This window comes from Dama dama, chromosome X (assembly GCF_033118175.1).
Source record: "Dama dama isolate Ldn47 chromosome X, ASM3311817v1, whole genome shotgun sequence".
Classification (NCBI taxonomy): Eukaryota; Metazoa; Chordata; class Mammalia; order Artiodactyla; family Cervidae; genus Dama; species Dama dama.
Window position 1 is genome coordinate 89,039,724 of NC_083714.1, and position 21,845 is coordinate 89,061,568.

Here is a 21,845-nt window from a genome sequence, read left to right on the forward strand (position 1 = left end):
AGAACCATTCAACTTAAGATTCTTCAGCATTACTGGCTGGGGAATAGGCTTGGATTACTGTGATATTGAATTGTTTGCTTTGGAAATGAACAGAGATCATTCTGTCATTTTTGAAATTGCATCCAAGTACTGTATTTCGGCTCTTTTGTTGACTATGAGGGCTACTCCATTTCCCTAAGGGATTCTTGCCCACAGTAGTAGATATAATGGTCATCTGAGTTAAATTCACCCATTCCAGTCCATTTAATTTGCTGATTCCTAAAATGTCGATGTTTACTCTTGCCATCTGCTGTTTGACCACTTCCAATTTGCCTTGATTCATGGATTTAACATTCCAGGTTCCTATGCAATATTGCTCTTTACAGCATCAGACTTTACTTCCATCACCAGTCCCATCCACAACTGGGTATGTTTCCGCTTTGGCTATATCTCTTCATTCTTTCTGGAGTTATTTCTCCACTGATCTCCAGTAGCACTGATCTCCAGGTCGGCACCTACCAACCTGGGGAGTTCATCTTTCAGTGTCGTATCTTTTTGCCTTTTCATACTGTTCATGGGGTTCTCAAGGCAAGAATACTGAAGTAGTTTGCCATTCCCTTCTCCAGTGGACCATATTTTGTCAGAACTCTCCACCATGACCCGTCCATCTTGGGTGGCCCTACATGGCATGGCTCATAGTTTCGTTGAGTTAGACAAGGCTGTGGTCCACGTGTGATGCTGAAGCTGAAACTCCAGTACTTTGGCCACCTCATGCGAAGAGTTGACTCATTGGAAAAGACCCTGATGCTGGGAGGGATTGGGGGCAGGAGGAGAAGGGGACGACAGAGGATGAGATGGCTGGAGGGCATCACTGACTCGATGGGCATGAGTTTGAGTAAACTCCGGGAGTTTGTGATGGACAGGGAGGCCTGGTGTGCTGCGATTCATGGGGTTGCAAAGACTCAGACACAACTGAGCGACTGAACTGAACTGAACTGAACTGAACTGAACTGTGGTCCATGTGATCAGATTGGTTAGTTTTCTGTGATTGTGGTTTTCATTCTGTCTTCCCTCTGATGGAGAAGGATAAGAGGCTCATGGAAGCTTCCTGATGGCAGAGACTGACTGAGGGGGAAACTGGGTCTTGTTCTGATGGGTGGGACCATGCTCAGTAAATCTTTAATCCAATTTTCTGTTGATGGGCTGTGTTCCCTCCCTGTTGTTTGACCAGAGGCCAAACTATGGTGGAAGTAATGAAGATAATGTGGACCTCCTTCAAAAGGTCCCATTCATGCACTGCTGCACTCAGTGCCTCCAACCCTGCAGCAGGCCACTGCTGACCCACGCCTCTGCAGGAGACTTCTGAACACTCCTGTGCAAGTCTGGCTCAGTCTCTTGTGGGGTCACTGCTCCTTTTTCCTGGGTCCTGGTGCACACAAGCTTTTGTTTGTGCCATTCAAGAGTCTGTTTCTGCACCCAGAGCCCCTGCCCCTGCAGCAGTCCGCTTCTGACCCACACCTCTGCAGGAGACACTCAAACACAGTTCTGGCTCAGTCTCTGTGGGAACTCTGGGTCCTGGTGCGCACAACGTTTGATTGAGCCCTTTGAGTGTCTTTGGCAGGCATGGGGTTTGATTCTAAATGCGATTTCACCCCTCCTACTGTCTTGCTGGGGCTTCTCCTTTGCCCTGGATGTGGGGTATCTTTTTTTGGTGGGATCCAACATTTTCCTGTTGATGCCTGTTCAGCAGCAAGTTGTAATTTTGGAGTTCTTGCAGGAGAAGATGAGCATATGTCCTTCTATTCCACCATCTTGGACTGCCATATATAGTTTTTAGAATTAGCTAATATATGTAAAAATTGTTAATTCTAAGAATTAAAAACTAAGAATTCTATTTGGTAATATTTTCGTGAAGACTTTACATCTATATCCATGAGGGATATTAGTCTGTAGTTTTATTTTTTGTAATACCATCATTTGCTCTCAGATCAGTACTAGTCCTATAAAAGTTGAGTTTGGAAATGTTGCCTCTTCTTGTATTTTCTGCAAGAGATAGTATAGAATTGGTGTTAATTGTCCTTTTTTAGTAGAAATCTCCAATGAAACCATCTGGGCCTAAAGATTTTTTTCAGGAGGTTTTTTTTTTTTAATTTCTACTTTAGTACCATTGTGGTCAGAAAACATGTTCTGTATAATTTCAGATATTTTCAATTTGTTGAAGTTTGTTTCATGACCCAGTATATAGTCTATCTTGGCATGTGTTCTGTGAATCCCTGAAAAGAATTTGTATTCTGCCATTGTTTATTGGGTTACCCTATCAATGTCACTTACATCCTGTTGGTTAGTAGCACTGTTGAGTTCTTCTATATCCTTGCTCATTTTCTGTCTAGTTGTTCTATTACCAATTGCTAAGAGAGGGATGTTGAATTCTCAAACTCTAATTTTGGGTCCACCTATTTCTCCTTATAGCTGTATCAAGTTTTGCTTCAGGTACTCCAAAGCTCTGTTGTCTGGTGCGTGCATATTTAGGATTGCTGTACCTTCTCAGCAAATTGACTCTTTAACTGTTATGTAATGTCCTTCTCTGTCCATGGTAATTTTTTTTGTTCTGAGGTCTACTTTACCTAATATCAATATAGTCATTCCTGCTTTCTTTTGACTAATGTTTCATGGCATATATTATTTTATCCTTTTACTCTCAACCTACTTATATTTAAACTGGGTTTCTTAGAGACAGCATATAGATGGATTATTTTTGAGCCACTCTGCCAATCTTTGTCTTATAATTGGTGTATTTAGATCATTTACATCTATGTAATTTTGATATTAAGAATTAAATCTGCCATTTTATTTTTAGTTTTCTCTTTGTTCCCTCTGTTCTTTATTTTCTGTTTTCCTTACCTGTTGGTGACTTATACCTTTGTTCAAATTCCACTTTGATTTATCTTTAGTGATATTTATTTATTTATTTTTGGTTGTGCTGGTTCTTTGTTGCTATGTATGGGCTCTCTCTAATTGCAGTGAGTGGGGGCTACTCTTCGTTGTGGTGCATGGGCTTATTGTGGTGGCTTCTTTTGTTGTGGAACATAGGCTCTAGGTGCACAGGCTTCAGTAGTTGTAGCACACAGCCTTAGTAGTTGCAGCTCAAACAGGATCTAGAGCACAGGCTCAGTAGTTGTGGCACATGGTCTTGGTTGCCCCACAGCATGTGGGATCTTCCCAGAGCAGGGATTGAATCCATGTCCCCTGCAGTGGCAGACAGATTCTCATTCACTGCACCACCAGGGAAGTCCCTCTTTGGTGATTTTTATTGTTTATCTTTGTATAGGCTTATAAGTGGTTGCTCTAGGTATATATTATATATATGTAACTTGGTACAGTCTACTGGTGTTGACATTGTACCAGTTAGAGTGAAGTGTAGAAACCTTACTTACTTTTAAGTCCCTTTCCTCTTCCCTACTTGTAACCTTACTGTGTTATTATATAATCTAATAGATATTTCCTCTATTTATTCAGAACTACATCAGAGAATGTTATAATTTTTCCTTTAATCATCAAACATAATTTGAAAAACTCAAGAGGAGATAAAAATCTGATAGTTACCTATATTTTTATCCTTTCCATTGTTCTTTCTTCCTTCCTGGTGTTCCAAGCTATCCTCTATCACCATTTCCTTTCCCTGTCAAAAACTTCCTTTACCTAGTCATTTAGGGTGGGTCTAGTAACAACTGAAGCGACTTAGCAGCAGCAGCAGCAGTAACAACAAATTCTCCTAGTTTTCTTTCTTCTGAGAATATTTTCATCTCCCCTCCATTCCTGAAGGATATTTTCACCGGATGTAAAATTCAAGATTGACATTTATTTTCTTTCAGAACCCAAAAAATGCTGCACCACCTCCTTCTGGCCTCCAAGGTTTTTGATGGGAAAACCACTGTCATTTGAACTATCTCTCCCTTATATGAAAGCATTTGTTTTTGTTTTTCTACTGTCCAGATTTTTCTTTTTCCTTAGTTTTCAGGGATTTGATTATGATAGATCTTGGTACAGATCTTTGAGTTTATGCAGTTTGGAATTCAGTCAGCTTCTTTAATCTGTAAGGTTTTTGTTGTGGTTGTTCAGTCACTCAGTCGTATCCAACTCTTTTTGACCCCATGGACTACAGCACACCAGGCTTCCCTGTCCTTCATTATTTCCCAGAGTTTGCTCAGACTCATGTCCATTGAGTCGGTGATACCATCCAACCATCTCGTCCTCTGTCATCCCCTTCTGCTCCTGCCTTCAATCTTTCCCAGCATCAGGGTCTTTTCCAACAAGTCAGCTCTTCACACCAGGTAGCCAAAGTATTGGAGCTTCAGCTTCAGCATCAGTCCTTCCAATGAATATCAGGGTTAATTTCCTTTAGGATTAACTTGTTTTGATCTCCTTGCTGTCCAAGGGACTCTCAAGAGTCCTCCAGCACCACAGTTTGAAGACATCAATTCTTTAGCACTCAGTCTTCTTTATGGTCCAACTCTCACATCAATACATGACTACTGGAAAAACCACAGCTTTGACTATATGGACCTTTGTCGGTAAAGTAATGTCTCTGCTTTTTAATATACTGTCTAGGTTTTTCATAGTTTTTCTTCCAAGGAACAATCGTCTTTTAATTTCAAGTCTGCAGTCACCATCTGCAGTGACTTTGGAGCCCAAGAAGATGAACTCTGTCACTATTTCCATTGTTTCTAAGGTTTTATCTTTTGCCAAATTTGGGAAATCTGCAGCCATTATTTCTTCAAATACTTTTTCAGTCCTACCTTCTTTCTCCTCTTCCTATGGAACTTTGGTGACATTACTATTAGATCTTTTATCATAGTCCTATGTGGTCACTGAGGTTCTGCTCATTTTTTACTATTTTTTTGTCTTTTGTTCAAATTAGGTAATTTCTATTCTGTGTATTCCAGTTTACTGATTCTTCCTCTGCCCTGTCCATTCTGCTATTGAGTCCATCTGTTGAGTTTTTTATTTCACTATTTCTACTTCTCAGATCTAAAATCTCCATTTAGTTTTTCTATATTTCTTCTATTTCTTTGCTGAGACTATTTTTAATTTGTTTCAAACATGTTTATAATTGCCTGTTGAGGTATTTTTATGATGGCTGCTTTAAACTGCTTATTGGATATTCCCAACATTACTGTCATTCTATGTTGGTCTCTCTTGATTGCCTTTTTCTCATTCAAGTTAAGAGTTTTCTGTTGTTGGTATAAGTGATTTTCTATTATATCCTGAACATTTTAGATATTTGTATAAATCCTCAGTTTAGTCACTCAGTTGTGTCCAACTATTTGTGACCCCATGGACTGCAGCATACCGGGCTTCCCTGTCCATCACCAACTACCGGAGCTTACTCAAACTCATGTCCATCGAATTGGTGATGCCATCCAACCATCTCATCTTCTGTTGTCCCCTTCTCTTGCCTTCAATCTTTCCCAGCATCAGGGTGTTTTCCAATGAGTCAGTTCTTCACATCAGATGGCCAAAATATTGGAGCTTCAGCTTCAGCATCAGTCCTTCCGATGAATATTCAGGACTGATTTCCTTTAGGATTAACTGGTTTGATCACCAAGGGACTCTCAAGAGTCTTCTCCAACACCACAGTTCAAAAGCATCAATTCTTTGGTGCTCAGCTTTCTTTATAGTCCAACTCTCACATCCATACATGACTACTGGAGAAACCATAGCTTTGACTATACAGACCTTTGTCAGCAATGTAATGTCTGTGCTTTTTAATATACTGTCTAGGTTGGTCATAGCTTTTTTTCCAAGGAGCAAGAGCCTTAATTTTATGGCTGCATTCACCATCTGCAGTGATTTTGGAGCCCCAAAAAACAAAGTCTGTCACTGTTTCCATTGTTTCCCCATCTATTTGCCATGAAGTATTGAGACCGGATGCCATGATCTTAGTTTTTTGAATGCTGAGTTTTAAGCCACCTTTTTCGATCCCCTCTTGCAATTTCATCAAGAGGCTCTTCAGTTCCTCTTCACTTTCTGCCATAAGGGTGGTGTCATATCTGAGGTTATTGATATTTCTCCCAGCAATCTTGATTCCAGCCTGTGCTTCATCCAGGCCAACATTTCGCATGATGTACTCTGCATATAAGTTAAATAAACAGGGTGACAATATACAGCCTTGATGTACTCCTTTCCCAATTAGGAACCAGCCCATTGTTCCATGTCTGCCTCTAACTGTTGCTTCTTGACCTGCATACAGATTTCTTAGGAGGCAAGTCAGGTGGTCTGGTATTCCCACCTCTTGAAGAGTTTTCCACAGTTTGTTGTGATCCACACAGTCCAAGGCTTTGGCGTAATCAATGGAGCAGAAGTAGATGTTTTTCTGGGACTCTCTTGCTTTTTCAATGATCCAACAGATGTTGGCAATTTGATCTCTGGCTCCTCTGCCTTTTCTAAATCCAGCTTGAACATCTGGAATTTCTCGGTTCACGTACTGTTGAAGCGTGACTTGGAGAATTTTGAGCATTACTTTGCTAGCATGTGAGATGAGTGCAATTGTGCAGTAGTTTGAACATTCTTTGGCATTGCCTTTCTTTGGGATTGGAATGAAAACAGACCTTTTCCAGTCCTGTGGCCACTGCTGAGTTTTCCAAATTTGCTGGCATACTGAGTGCAGCACTTTAACAACATCATCTTTTAGCATTTGAAATAGCTCAGCTGGAATTCCGTCACCTCCACTAGCTTTTTTTGCAGTGATGCTTCCTAAAGCCCACTTGACTTCGCTTTCTGGGATGTCTGGCTCTAGGTGAGTGATCACATCATTGTAGTTATCTGGGTCATGAAGATCTTTTTTGTATAGTTCTTCTGTGTATTCTTGCCACCTCTTCTTAATATCTTCTGCTTCTGTTAGGTCCATACTGTTTCTGTTCTTTATTGTGCCCATCTTTGCATGAAATGTTCCCTTGGTATCTCTAATTTTCTTGAAGAGATCTCTATTTTCCTCTATGTGCATTGATCATTTAGGAAGCCTTTCCTATCTCCAAACCCTGCATCTTATTTAAATCTTCAGTTTAACACGCTTCCTTTGATACCATGGTGGCAAAGAAGGGAGGCTCCACCCCATTACCTCCAGATGGGGTAAAAATCTAGGTTTCCCACTCAGTTCTCATTGACAGCCTAGGGGAGGAGGGGTCTTCATTACTACTGGGCAGGACTGGAAATTCAGGCTCCCCCTACTCTACCTCAGGGTACCACCCTGCCCAAGAATGGCAGTGGCACCTTGTTACTACTCTTCATGTGGCCTCCAGTAGGTGGGCCTCTTTGCCATTGAGCTTGGATACAAGTCCTGGTTTGCCACTCTGCCTTCTCTGACACCATCCTCGTTGGGTGGAAAGAGAGAATGGTTACCACTTAGCTGACATTTTACTTTCACGTTTCTTTCATTCAACAAATATGTAATTGGTATTAATATATGCTAGGCATTATTCTACGTGATAGAGATGTAAAAAAGACAGGTGAAGGCCTTGCCCATCATGAAGCTTATTTCTTTCCAATGGGGAAGAAAGACAGTAAGCAAATAAATAAATATTTGGTAATTGGTTACTGGTAAATTCAGAAAGGGTGCTTTTTTAGGTAGGATGGTCAGTAAAGGCCTTCCTGAGGAGGTGACATTTGGGAATAGAGCTAAATGCAGTAAAGGGAAGAACTTTGCAAAAATTGGGATGAAGAACATTCTGGATGAACAGGAGAGCAAGAGCAAAGATTCTGAAACAGGAATGAATTTGGTTTATTTCATGTATGTATGTTTTAATGTGTATTCAAAAAATTATAACTACCACATCAAACACTTTGATGTCACAGACACCTTGCTTTGGGTGAATTTAAGTGTTTTAAGAGTGTAAAAGAAAAGAGAGGTTTTGACATTAGTGATATATGAACATGGCAAAATTCTTGACAGTACTGAAATTTAGGAAACAAACCTAGCTCTGAAGTAGATAGTGTTATTAGCCTTGTTTAACATAAAATAGAACTTAGGGAGGTTGATTAGCTTGTACAAGTTCACACAGTAAAGAAGTGAGGGAGCTGGGATTCCACATGAGAAACTGAAGATCATACCAAAAGTTTAGAAGAAGAAATATGAAATTTTCCTTCTGCCAGGTGGAGCTGCTGGTTGTTGCATACAACAAACCAAAAACTTTTGAAAAATAGTTGGAGACCTATAAGTTGTTTAATTAAGCTTTTTTTTTTCTGTTTGTTCAAAGTTCATGCCTAAAGCAATTATATCACTTTAGTCCCCTCCAGTCTTTAGCTCTAAAATAATCAAGGGGCAAAAGGGGAGTTGGAGCTTATCAGAGAAAATAAGGTTAAACCACTCAGGGTTCTGGAATGCCTAACTGTTGACAATTCTCTGTATCTACCCGGAGGCCCTTTAACCAACTGAGATTCAGGTGCTGTCTTTAGCACAGCTGCCAAATCCAGCAGTGCTGAGGGGCAGTTTATGCCAGAGTAAGCAGGCCCAATCTCCCTGGCCTTGCTGCTGAGGGACAGCCTTTGCAAGATTCTCACCACAAAGTTCCAGGGGAAGCTCTGCAGACATCCCATCCTGTGAACTGCTCTGCTGTACCTGGATAGGGACATCCTGAATCTACAGTCAGGCCACCAAAGAACTATCAGTGTTTGAGAAAGGGAAGCATCTTTATAGGCTTCTGGTTTACTCACATCCTTCTGCCTCTTTGCAGCTCCAAGCATATTTTGGAGGGAGATTTCATAAAGATTTCTAAATTGAGTTAGAATTTCAAGTCTATTGTGACATGCAAATTAGTCCTGCTTGCCCATTGGCAGCAATGAAGCTGAAGTGCCTAGAGATGGGCCATAAAATGAAAACATCAAAGTGATTAAATGTGCCCGAAGAGTATAATTGAGTGCATGAATAAGAGAAAATAAAACAAATTGATTTTCTCCAGTGCCAGAAAAACAGAATAATTGAGAACAAAATAATAGACTTTGAAGTAATCAAAGTGAGGAATGCACCATAGTGACATAGAAACAGCCAGTTGTGGGAGAGATTTATTGTGTTTCTGTTATCATTTTTACAACTTTAATTTCATTAGCTAATAAATACAAATCAATTGAAAAATCAGTCAACCAGAAAGGAGGCAGTCCCCAGCCAAGATTTTTATTCACATCTCTAAAACAGGCCAAGGCAGTGATCCTTAATCTATTTTCGTAGGCGCACATATCCCCCTTAAGCTGGAAAACAAGTTATGAGAGGCCTCTCTGCTTTGGAGGCGAGGATGTTCTCCTCTTGCCTGTCACTTTCCACATATAGGTTTACAGATTCAACTTTCCAAAGGATCACTTTTATACCCCGCCAAGGTTTCCAACAGACAGAATTGCCTGAGTATAGCATCTTGGTTTACCAAGATGACATTTTCATGGCACTAACCAGCACCTGTGGTCTTTCAGTGGGTCTTTCTAAATTCACATAGTGGTGGTGGTGACGGTGATGGCAGCTACAGCAGCCACAGTAACTTCCACCCTCACAATACTGTTAAGCATCTGTGGGTTTGTCATGTCCACCCCACCCCCCGCCAGGCCCCACCACCACCATCACATACACACAGGCACACATGCACACACAGTGACACTGAAATTTAATCTAAAACCAAGAAGGCCAAGCAAGAGTATGCCACCCCTTTGGTGTCCAGCCTGGCAGCCATGATGCATGGAGGAGCAGGAGAGGGGAGTCAGGGGGGGAGACTTCTTATGCTAGTGATAGCAGTGGAGCCCTGGAGACACCAAGCTATACTAAGACCAGGTACTTGAAGATCACAAAGCCAACATGATACCACTGCAGAACTATTTTTGTGGCTTCTCCAAGGAAAGAATCCCTTCACCCCACTTCTCAGCTATTCACGGGAAGGCTCAGTGACTCTTCACTGCAGGATCCACAACAATGACTGATATGTTAGTGTTTTTTCTTTTCATGGGCCCTTGAGCTACCCTGGCAGCTGTTGGCATTTCCAGATGTTCAAGACACACCCTACCTTCAGGCCTTCACAGTTAGAGGCCATGACTTTGGCTCCAGTAAAAGCTTTTGGGACCATGGGGACTGTAAGCCAGGGTGCACAGAAAGAGTTGGCAGTGCTGGGACTGGCACTACTTGCTGGCTCCATCAGGATGGCATGGTTCATAGATTGTGCCTGCCAGGCAGTTTGTCCTGGAGAATTACTCTTCCAGGAAGCACCTAGAAGCTGAAAGGAATCTCTCTGACCTTCTGGTGGCGTCCAAGGCCCAATCATGGTGTACCTTGTGGAGAACAGGGAATGTTAGCACTTTGTTCTTTTGTGCAACCCCAGTTCAGACCTAAAACCCCAGCTTCCATTTCCCACTGCTGTTTGGGAAGAGCAAAATGGAGCAAATGGCTTTCACAACTCTAAATCATTATACAGATGTAAGGCTGTATTATTCTTCCTGCTGCTGCTATTCCCATTATCCTAGATTTCCCAGCCCAGAGTTTTTGTCTGAAAAAGAAATGTGGAGAAAGCTCATAGACCAAAGAACTTAGAGCTATGACTCCAAAGTGGCTGGGAGGCATCGCCCAGCCCAGCAAATAGACTGCTTGAGGGCGAGCTCCACAAGCTGCCTGGCTGGCAGGCATGCAGCCCACTCCTGTGATGTCACCTCTCCAGTTACTGGTGCCTATCCCTCCACATGGAGCCAGCAGATTTAGGCACAGGGGGGGAGAAAAAATGAATCATAGGCTATTTTAGAAATCGCTTCAATTCAGTTTGAGACTGCAGTAGTCCCTTGCAAGTTAAGACCGGAGCACCCAAAACATCAGGGTACTATCCTTTAAGTGCTGATATCCTATAGATGCCAGAAGCCTGGTGGGATTAATTCACAGCCTCAGGTTCTATTTCAGGTCAGAGGCAGACAAGTGGTAACTGGTGGTTATACTAATTGTCATTGAAAGGCTTTCTGATGACAAGAGGGATCTACATTCTAAGACAAACAATATAGTTGACAATTAAGAGCTAAAAACTAAAATCACCCATCCATTTCAGCACATACCCAAGGCTTCCTAGAAATCCTTTGTTCTGCCACTGTTCCCAAGTAAAGAGTGAGACCCTCAAGCCTGGTGTAATGAGGCAGCTACTAGGGAACTTACTCTAGCCCTAGATCACACTAGATGGGACTCCTCCCCATCTTAAAATTGTTTGGAGGCTCCACATCGCCTCTAGGATAAGACTATGGCCTGCCACACCCTTGATGATATGACCTTCAACAATCTGTCCAGCCTCATTGCACATGCACACACACACACACACACACACACATACACACACACCTGTCCCTGACCCTCATTCTGTGCTCTGGCCACAAAAACTTTGCAAGTGCTTTTCTACATCCTGCTCTGTTCCTGCTGCCTGGTACATTCTCTCTTCATTTGCCCTTCAAGATGACACCTCCTCCATGAAGCCTTCCATGCCCTCTCTTCAAATGCCCTCAGCACTCTGTACAGACTGGTATTATATGGTCTTATTGCTATGGACTATGATGTGTTTGTCTCCATATATGCTTTCCTTGCTAGACTGAGAGCTCCTTAATGACAAGAACTGTATCTTTCAGTGACTACTGTTTGATTGATTCCTGTGCACTGTCAAAGTGTCTAACAATAGTGATGAACAAGATTAACACATCCCTGCCCTCACAAGATGCGTTTGGTGTTCTAAGTGAAGAAAATAGAATGATGTGGCAGAAAATGAGTGACTGGAGGTGGCAACTTAGACTAGGTAGTCATCAGGCCCCTCAGAGGTGATTTTTGGATTGAGACCTGAGTGATAAGAAGAGTCAGGAATGAGAATATCCAGGAACAGAGCATGCTAGGTGGAAGGAATAACATGTGCAAAGAAGGGGGAGCCCTAAGAGGGAAAAATGACTAGTGTGTTCCAATAACACAAAGAAGTCCCATGTGGCCAGAACAGAGAGTGCAAAGAGGGCAGAGGCAGACAAGAGACCAGGGACAGGGCCAGACCCTGCAGAGCTTGGTAGCTAAGTAGTTTGAATTTTATTCTAGGTGTGATTGGAAGCCTTAGAGGGCTTTAAGCATACAAGTAATGTGATCTGACCTAAGTTTTAACAAAATAATCATGCTGCTATATAGAGGAAGGGTTGTAGGTGGCAAGGATGAAAGCAAGAAGATCAATGTTGAGGCTATTAGAGTTGTCCATGCAAGGGGTGACAGTGGCTTGGAGTAAACTTATCACAGTGAAGGTTGGAAGGAAGTGGGTGGATTTAGAAAATATTGTGGAGGTAGAATTGACAGGACTTCCTAATGGATTGAAAGGGAGGTTATAAATGAAAGAGCAAATAAGAATGACCCCAGTCAATGTCATGAAGAAAAAAAAGCAAAAGGGAACTGTTCTATATCTGTACTGTCCAATATGGTCACCACTGGCCACATGTGGCCATTTGAATTTGTTATTAAAATTAATTTAAAATTCAGTTCCTCATTTGCACTGGCCATATTTCAAGTGCTCAATAGTGAAGTCACTCAATCGTGTCCAACTCTTTGTGACTCCATGGACTGTAGCCCACCAGGCTTCTCCATCCATGGGGTTTTCCAGGCAAGAATACTGGAGTGGGTTGCCATTTCCTTCTCCAGGGGATCTTCCCCACCCAGGGATCGAACCCAGGTCTCCTGCATTGAAGGCAGACGCTTTACCCTCTGAGCCACCAGGGAAGTCCCAAGTGCTCAATAGCCACGGGTAATTAGTGGCTATCATATTGGGCAGCATAGATATAGAACATTTCCATCATCCCAGAAAGTTCTATTGGACAGCACTGCTCTACATTAAAAAGACTAAAAATTATGAGAATAAAAAGACAAGCCACAGACTGGGAGAAATTCTTGCAAAACACATATCCAATAAGGACAGTTAGCCAAAACATACAATGAATTCTTAAAACTCAACAATAAGAAAACAACCTAATCCAAAAAATGGGCCAAAGATCTTAATACACACCTTACCAAAGAAGCTACACAGGTGGCAGTTAAGTACATTAAGGTATGCTCACTATCATGTCACTAAGGAATTACAAATTAAAACAATGAGTTCCACTACATACCTAATAGAATAGCTAAAACCAAAACAATGACACCACCAAATGTTGGCAAGGATGTAGAGCAACAGGAATTCATTCATTGCTGGTGGGAATGCAAACTAGTACAGCCATTTTTACAAAACTAAAACATAGTTTTAAGATAGAGTCCCACTCCTTGCCATTTATTCAAATAAGATGAAAACTCATGTCCACACAAAAATCTGCACATGAGTGTCTGTAGCAGCTTTATTCATAATTGCCAAAGCTTGGAAGCAACGAAGATGTCCTTCAGTAGGTGAATGGATAAACTATGGTACATTCAGGCAATGGAATATTTTTCAGCTCTAAAAAGAAATGAGCTATTAAGTGACAAAATGTAGAATAATGTTAAATGTGTATCACTTAGTAAAGGAAGCCATTCTCAAAAGGCTACATACTGCATGATTTTAGCCATATGACACTCTTGAAAAGACAAAACTATAAAGACAGTAAAAATATCAGTGGCTATGATGGGGTTAAGGAAAGGAAGGGAGGGATGAATAGGTGGAGCATAAGATTTTTAGAGCAGTGAAACTATTCTGTGTGATACTGTGATGATGGATACATAATATTATACACTTTTCAAAACTCATAGGCCTGTACAACACCAAGAGTGAGCCCTAATGTAAACTATGGACTAAATAATAATGTATCAATATTCATTCATCAGCTATAAAAAATGTACATACTAATGCAAAATGTTAATAGAGGAAATTGCCTCCTGGGGGAGATGAGGAACAGGGGAATATGAGAGGTCTCCACACTTTCTGCTCAGTTTTCCTGTAAACCTAAAACTGCTCCAAAAATAAAGTTATTAATTAGCAGCAACAATGAAAAAGAGTAGAGTGCTCACAAGCACCTAGTACTGGCAAAGAATAGGTACTCAATAAATGTTGATTGAATAAATGAATGAACAAATGAATCAGTCAGTCGATGAATCAATAGAACCCAAGCCTCCTGAGTCCCAGTTCAGTACACCTTCTTGTACATCAAAGTTAGGGTGAGGATATAATGTATTGTCAAAACCAAGATACTTGAGAGTGAAATGGGGTGCTATGGGCATAAGAACTATCCCAGAGATCACAAACTAGGAGCCTGTGAGCCACATCTTGTCTCCAAAATTGTTTAGCCTCACAGATTAATGTGCCACGTGATATTCTTTAAACATTTAAAGCAGTTGTCCACATTTCACACTATGAAAACTCTGTATAAAGATGTGAATGTCTGACTTCTCTTGGAAAGTGGAAAGATCTGACCCACATTCCTGCTCACTAGTGAATGGCTGGAACCAAGTAGCAGCTGCCCCCTTTGTGAGCAGGTACCCTCCTGTTTGCCACAAATTCCACCTTTCCCTGTTGTATCTCCTACTCTAGGCCAACTGTGAGTTTCCATTTCTCATCTTGCTGACACCATTTTGGTGTTGTTTTCTTTTGTAATAGAATTAAGAGAAAAGGAAATGATTTCTTACATTCATGCCATTCTGCAAAGTAGGGAAAAGAAAAAGGATCCAGAGGGATCCATTTGTCTTACCCCCAGTCTGTTCTACTGACATCCAGTATATTCTTGGCCTCTATAGACATTTGAGTTTGCCCCTCTGATCTGTACTCTGTGTCTCTCCAGGCTGCAGACCATACTGGCCTTTAGAATTTTCTCAGGCTGCCACCCACTGCTGGAAAAGCTAGATGTGAGGGGAAAACAATGGGCATTATTTAAGCTTACATTTTCATTGTTACCCAAACTCAATATTGCTCATCATCAACTTTTGGTGGAAACTATTTCTGTTGTTTTTCTTAATTGCCTCCAAATGTAACTAGAGAGTGAGACAGAGCAATAGAGACACAACACCCACCTTTCCTTTCTGTGAACATGTGTCATTGGGACACTCGGACATGGGATTTTGTTCAACTGTGCACTCACTCATTCATCAAGCTCTGGCTGTTCTTATAGATGGAAGCACCCTCGCTTCAGCACCAGGACCCCCTGTAGGTCTCCTCAGCAGAGTTCAACAACACATGCAAAGGCTCACATGGAAATGGGAAAGTATGGATGGGACACATGTAAGCTAAGGTGTTAGATTTCATTCATAGGTGCTCGGGAACTGCTGAAGTTATTATGAAGCAGAGGAGGCATGTGATCACAGCTAGAATTGTGTGGGGGAGAGCTCCAGAAGTGGGAGCACCAGTTAAAAGGCTTTTGCAGTGACCTGAGTTACGAGAGCTATGACTGAGGTGGAGAGAGGGGAACAGAAAAGAGAGGACAAATTTGGAAGACATCTTGAGGTTAGATCTGGCAACTCATAAGATGTGGAGAGTAAAAGATGAAGAATCAAAGAGTATCCAGAGATTATGAACTTCAGGGTTGAAAACACCCAAGCCATGATCCAAAAAATTAACTTTTGCTTTGCAAAAGTTAGAAGAATGAAAAATCAGAATTCCCTGGCAGTCCAGTGGTTTAGGACTCTACACTTTCTCTGCCAAGGGCCTGGGTTTAATCCCTGGTCAGAGAACTAAGATCCCACAAGCCACATGACTTGACCAAAAAAGAAGAATGCGAAGACAAATTATATACTAAGATAAAATGCTTGCAAATCATATATCCAACAACAGATTTATATCTAGAATATATAAAGAACTCTCCAAACTCAACAGTAAAAAAAATTAAATTAATAAAAGACATGAAGAGGATATACAGACAGCAAATAAGTGCATGAAATGATGTTCAATATTATTGGCCATTAGGAAAATGCAAACTGAGACCACAATGAGAGATCCCTACCTATCAGAATGGTCAAAATAAAAACTAGTGACACCACCAAATGTTAACAAGAATGCTGAGAAACTAGATCCTTCATACAGTGTTGGTGGGGATACAAAATAGTATGGCCACTCTAAAAAACAGTTTGACAGTTCCTTATAAAATTAAACATGTGATTACCATAGGGCCCCACAGTTGCATTCTTGGGCATTTATTCTAGAGAAATGAAAAGTGTGTTTACACAAAAACATGTTCGTGAATGTTCATAGCAGCTTTATGTATATGTGTGTGTGTGTGTGTGTGTGTGTGTATAAAATACACATAAATATATGTAACTGGGAATAGCCCAGCTATCCTTCAATGAGTAAGTAGTTAAACAAACTGTGCTATGTACATACCATGGAACACTACTCAGCAAACAAAAAGGAACTAACTTAATGCACATAACAGCCTTAATGGATCTTTAAGGGCATTGTGCTGAGTGAGGGAAAAAAAATCTCAAAGTGTTATATACTGTATGAATCCATTTATATAACATTCTTGAAATTACAAAGTTATAGACCTAGGGACCAGATTAATGGTTGTCAGGGCTTAAAGATAGGGGGTGGAGGGGAGTTAACAAGGTGGCTTGAGGGAGATCTTGTGATGATGGAATAGTTCTGTATCTTCTTGTGGTGGAAAATGAAAGTGAAAGTCACTCAGTCATGTCCTACTCTCTGTGACCCCATGGACACAGTCCATGTAATTCTCCAGGCCAGAATACTGGAATGGGTAGCCTTTCTCTTCTCCAGAGGATCTTCCCAACCCAAGGATCGAACCCAGGTCTCTTGCATTGAAGGCGGATTCTTTACCAGCTGAGCCACAAGAGAAGCCCAAGAATACTAGAGTAGGTAGCCTATCCCTTCTCCAGGGGATCTTCTTGACCCAGGAATCAAACTGGGGTCTCCTGCATTGCAGGTGGATTCTTTACCAACTGAGCTATGAGGGAAGCCCTCTTGCGGTGGGGGTTATACAAATTTACACATGTGATAAAAATTTCATAGAATATACACACACACACAAATAAGTGCATATAAAACTGGCAAAATTTAAATATGGTCTGTGAATTATTTCAGTGTCAATTTCCTGGGTTTGATATTAAATAATAATTATGTAAGATATTGCCACTTGGAAAAACTTGGTGAAGGCTACTTCTTGGTAGTTTTTTTTACAACTTCCTATAAATCTATAGTAATTTTAAAATTATAAAGTTAAGTACTGCCCCCATAAAGGAATAAACTATTGATACGCTAAAATTTGCATGAAAATCAAAGGCATTATGCTGCTTGAAAGAATCCAGTCTTAAAACGTCACATACTGATGATTCCATTTATATGACATTCTCAGAAAGACAACACTTACAGTGATGGAGAATAGGTCAGTATTGCCAGGTGGCAAGAGGGGGAGAGGAGGATGTGACTGCAAAAAGAAAGCAGAGGAAATTTTGGTGAGTAATGGGACCAATCTGTCTTAAGAATCTTGATGTGTGTTAAAAATCATAGAACTGCACATAGCAAAGAAAGTCACTTTTACTGTATGTTTAATACTATATTTAAATTAAACTAGATAGGCAAGTGGGTGCTGATTTTTCTATCCTTCTTTTCTTCCATTCATCCATTTATTGATCACCTACTATGTGTGAGGCACTGTGCTAGATATCAACCAAAAGTAAGACAGCTAGGTCCTTGCTCTCATGGAATATCCTTCCTGTTTTAGAGTAGAAGTGGTCAGTAGGGTTTGGAGCCCAGTATTTTGGCTTGGGGAAGTAGGTCAAGAAGAAGACTGTGGAGAGACCAGTCCTGTAGGATTTCAAGTGATTGCTTTTCCCTCAAAGATTCTTAGACCTGAGAGTAGGGGAAAATCCTCAATTCATCTTTCACAGGTGCTCATGAGAGAAACTGCTAAAAGGGTTGTACCTTGCTAAGTGGGGAAAGAAAGGTTGGGGGTGCGGAAAGATTTGATGCAGTTGACTCTGAAAAGTATTACCCAAATTTGTGTGTGTGTGTGTGTGTGTGTGTGTGTGTGTGGCTTAAAACAACCATTTGTTTAGCTCATGACTTTGTGAGTTGGCGATAGGGCTGGGTTCAGCTGAGCGGTTCTTCTGGTTTTGCCTGAGTTCACCTAGCGCTGCAGTCAGCCAGCTGTCCAAGGCCTCACTCACATGCCTGGTGGGTGGCTGGTGGTTGCTGGGGTAACTGGACCAGATGTCTCTCACCATCCAGCAGCCTAGCCTGAGCTTGTTCCTATGTTGGAGAGTGGGGGGGGGGGTCCTCAGGGTTCCCAAGGACAGCAAAAGAACAAGCCCCAAAATGAAAGTGCCTTTTTTAACAGCTTTATTGAGGTATAGTTCACATATGTTACTTGAATTTGAATTTTGTTTTCTCTCCTGTTTGCAGGGAATCTGAAGCATGTGGTCTAGTTGACAAAAAGAGATCAAATTTCCAGAGCCAAAGAGCAGTGCCTATAATGAAGACAGCGTGTTTATGCAAGCAGTGTGTGGAATTTGTGACTGCAGGGGAAATTTGGAAGAAATTACTTCCTGAAAATTTCCAAGGGGCACCAAGTGGCAGCTGGCCTCCTAGCATGAGGCAGGCAGGCACCCCAGAGGCCTCAACTAGACCTAGGGGAAGACAAACATTTCCAATATTTAAAGTGTTTATTTTTAAAAAAAACACACAGATGCAGTTTTTAATCTTTGAAAATTATTTTTAGGCAAGTTGGGGAGGGGGTATTTTTATTTTCTTAAAGGAGAAAGATCAGAAGCTGGAGGAAAGCATGGAGATTTGGTTGGCAGTTGGTGGGGCAGTGGGGAGCTGAGAGGCAGGGTTTGGGCCTCAGGATCATCCAGGTGGAACCTTGGGGGAGAGGGATCTGGTCACAGATGGGGAGAAATCCACCTGTGTTGTTTTCAGGATTATGAATTTATTTTGTTTTTTAATAAAATCTTTGCAAACCTACCTCTCTTCCATTTTCCTCATTGTAAAGCACATAGTTGTGAACATTTCCTCTCACTGAAGTATAAAGACTAACTCTGCTGCTTCCCTGTTCTGCTCTGCCCCAGCCTGATAGGGTGACTCTGAGTGCTGGATCCTGCTGAGGAACTAGTGTGTCTTCCAGTAAGTCCTGGGGACAGAAAGCCAAGCTCTGACCTTTGCTGGGGCCTGACCAGAGCTCACAAGAATACAGGTGCTGCAACCATGGGGAAGGCCTTGCTGGCTCCCCAGAGAGAAGCTATCCTGCCTCAGGAGTGACTCAGCGATGGGAAGAGCAGGTGGCAGGTCAGATCCAAGAGGGACATCTTGATGAATAGAGGCTACTTCCCATCAAGCACGTTTGATGAAAATGGGATACAGTTGTGATGTGTTGGTTTTCCTATAACCTCAAAGGCAAAGAAAAGATGGCAAAATGCAGATGGGGTCTCAAGAGAGATAACAAAACAGAAGTGACAGCCAAATGTCACAATTTTGGAATTTGATTCGCCAAGTATTTAGGCAGCTCCTACAGCTCCTGGGACTTGGATAGGAGACAAGGACACAACCCCATCCTGGCCATCTAGGGACTCCCAGACAAGGCAAAGAAGGAGAGAAAGAACCAGATCCCAACATGCTTCATGCTCTATAATGAACAGGAGTCCTGAACTCTGAGAGCACTGAGGAGAGAGCAACCTACCAGGCCAGGGCAGCATCCCAGAGCATTTCAAAGGGGATGATATTTGAACCGGGCCTTGTAGGATGTTGTATTTCTCCAGGCTACTGAGAGGAGGAAGGGCATTCCACAGAAGGGAGTGGAAAAAGCCTTGAACATGTCCCAGGATGGGAATCAGTTCAGTTCAGTTCAGTTGCTCAGTCGTGTCCAAATCTTTGCGACCCCATGGACTACAGCATGCCAGGCCTCCCTGGGATGGGAATAGCCAAGCTTTTATTAAACAGCATTGGGGTACCTGGACAGCTAGGAATACCAGTCACTTCAAATGCCCACAATTCTAATTATACACTCAGCTTAAGGATAATTTTACTTATACCAAAATGTAAGATTTTAAAAAATAGAAGAGGGAGGAGGCACTGAATGGGGCAGGTGGGGGTGTGGGGGAGGCCAAGGAAGACAAATAAAAACTCTGAATTCCCAGCCTGTGAAGAACCACCCGCCAAGGTTTGTCCTTTCAAAAGCTTGCTGGGTCTGATATCCAAATCCTTCCTAAGGGACCCACCTTCCAAAGTCATCACCCAAATTCCCGTGAAGGACTCAGCCACATGACAAAACCACAGGGTAAAGTGGTGAATACTAGTGCTTCATTTTCCTTTCAAGAGGGATGGGCCTGAACCAGAAGGAGCCCTTTGCCACTGGGCAGCCAGGGCTACCTTCTCACCAGCACTGGCTCTGCTGGCTGAGCCCCAGAGTGAGCTGCTGAACCTAGGCCAGGCCTGTTCTGAGAGATGGCACCACCTCAATGGCCTTCAGGATTCCTTTTCATTCCATTGTTAAAATGTTAGGCAAAAAAAATCTCATAGATGGAACTAGGAATCGTTTTCCATTATTTACAATTAAAATACCAAACAAAAGTGGTATTCTCAAAACAAACAAGACAGAGTTATTCTGCTCAGTCTAAACTCATCAAATTATACACATTAAATATGTGCAACTTTTTGTCTGTCCATTACACCCTCAGTAAAGCTGTTTTAAAAAAGAAAAAAGTATTTCTTTTTTTTTTTTTTAATTTGTTGGAAGCTAATTACTTTACAACATTTCAGTGGGTTTTGTCATACATTGATATGAATCAGCCATAGATTTACACGTATTCCCCATCCCGATCCCCCCTCCCACCTCCCTCTCCACCCGATTCCTCTGGGTCTTCCCAGTGCACCAGGCCCGAGCACTTGTCTCATGCATCCCACCTGGGCTGGTGATCTGTTTCACCATAGATAGTATACATGCTGTTCTTTTGAAATATCCCACCCTCACATTCTCCCACAGAGTTCAAAAGTCTGTTCTGTATTTCTGTGTCTCTTTTTCTGTTTTGCATATCCTCTATGACCCACCTCCCAGAATATTGGAAATAAAAGCAAAACTAAACAAATGGGACCTAATGAAACTTAAAAGCTTTTGCACTACAAAGGAAACTATAAGTAAGGTGAAAAGACAGCCCTCAGATTGGGAGAAAATAATAGCAAATGAAGAAACAGACAAAGGATTAATCTCAAAAATATACAAGCAACTCCTGCAGCTCAATTCCAGAAAAATAAATGACCCAATCAAAAAATGGGCCAAAGAACTACACAGACATTTCTCCAAAGAAGACATACAGATGGCTAACAAACACATGAAAGGATGCTCAACATCACTCATTATTGGAGAAGTGCAAATCAAGACCACAATGAGGTATCATTACACGCCAGTCAGAATGGCTGCTATCCAAAAGTCTACAAGCAATAAATGCTGGAGAGGGTGTGGAGAAAAGGGAACCCTCTTACACTGTTGGTGGGAATGCAAACTAGTATAGCCGCTATGGAAAACAGTGTGGAGATTTCTTAAAAAACTGGAAATAGAACTGCCATATGACCCAGCAATCCCACTTCTGGGCATACACACCGAGGAAACCAGATCTGAAAGAGACACGTGTACCCCAATGTTCATCGCAGCACTGTTTATAATGGCCAGGACATGGAAGCAACCTAGATGCCCATCAGCAGATGAATGGATAAGGAAGCTGTGGTACATATACACCATGGAATATTACTCCGCCGTTAAAAAGAATTCATCTGAACCAGTCCTAATGAGATGGATGAAACTGGAGCCCCTTATACAGAGTGAAGTAAGCCAGAAAGATAAAGAACATTACAGCATACTAACACATATATATGGAATTTAGAAAGATGGTAACGATAACCCTATAAGAAAAAAGTATTTCTTTGCTAAGAATTATCTTAAGTGCCTAGAGA

At 41.6% G+C, this 21,845-nt stretch overlaps 1 protein-coding gene across 2 annotated transcripts in view; it reads left to right on the forward strand.

Moving 5' to 3' along the window:
* HDAC8 (histone deacetylase 8) overlaps positions 1 to 18,866 on the forward strand; it is a 256,182-nt gene extending 237,316 nt beyond the window's left edge. For both annotated transcript variants that reach the window (XM_061137354.1, XM_061137357.1), the window contains one exon: positions 18,306 to 18,866. In XM_061137354.1, the coding sequence (XP_060993337.1) occupies positions 18,306 to 18,328 (23 nt within the window). In that variant the 3' untranslated portion in view covers positions 18,329 to 18,866. The remainder of the gene's footprint in view (positions 1 to 18,305) is intronic.
* The last annotated feature ends 2,979 nt before the right edge of the window (positions 18,867 to 21,845 follow it).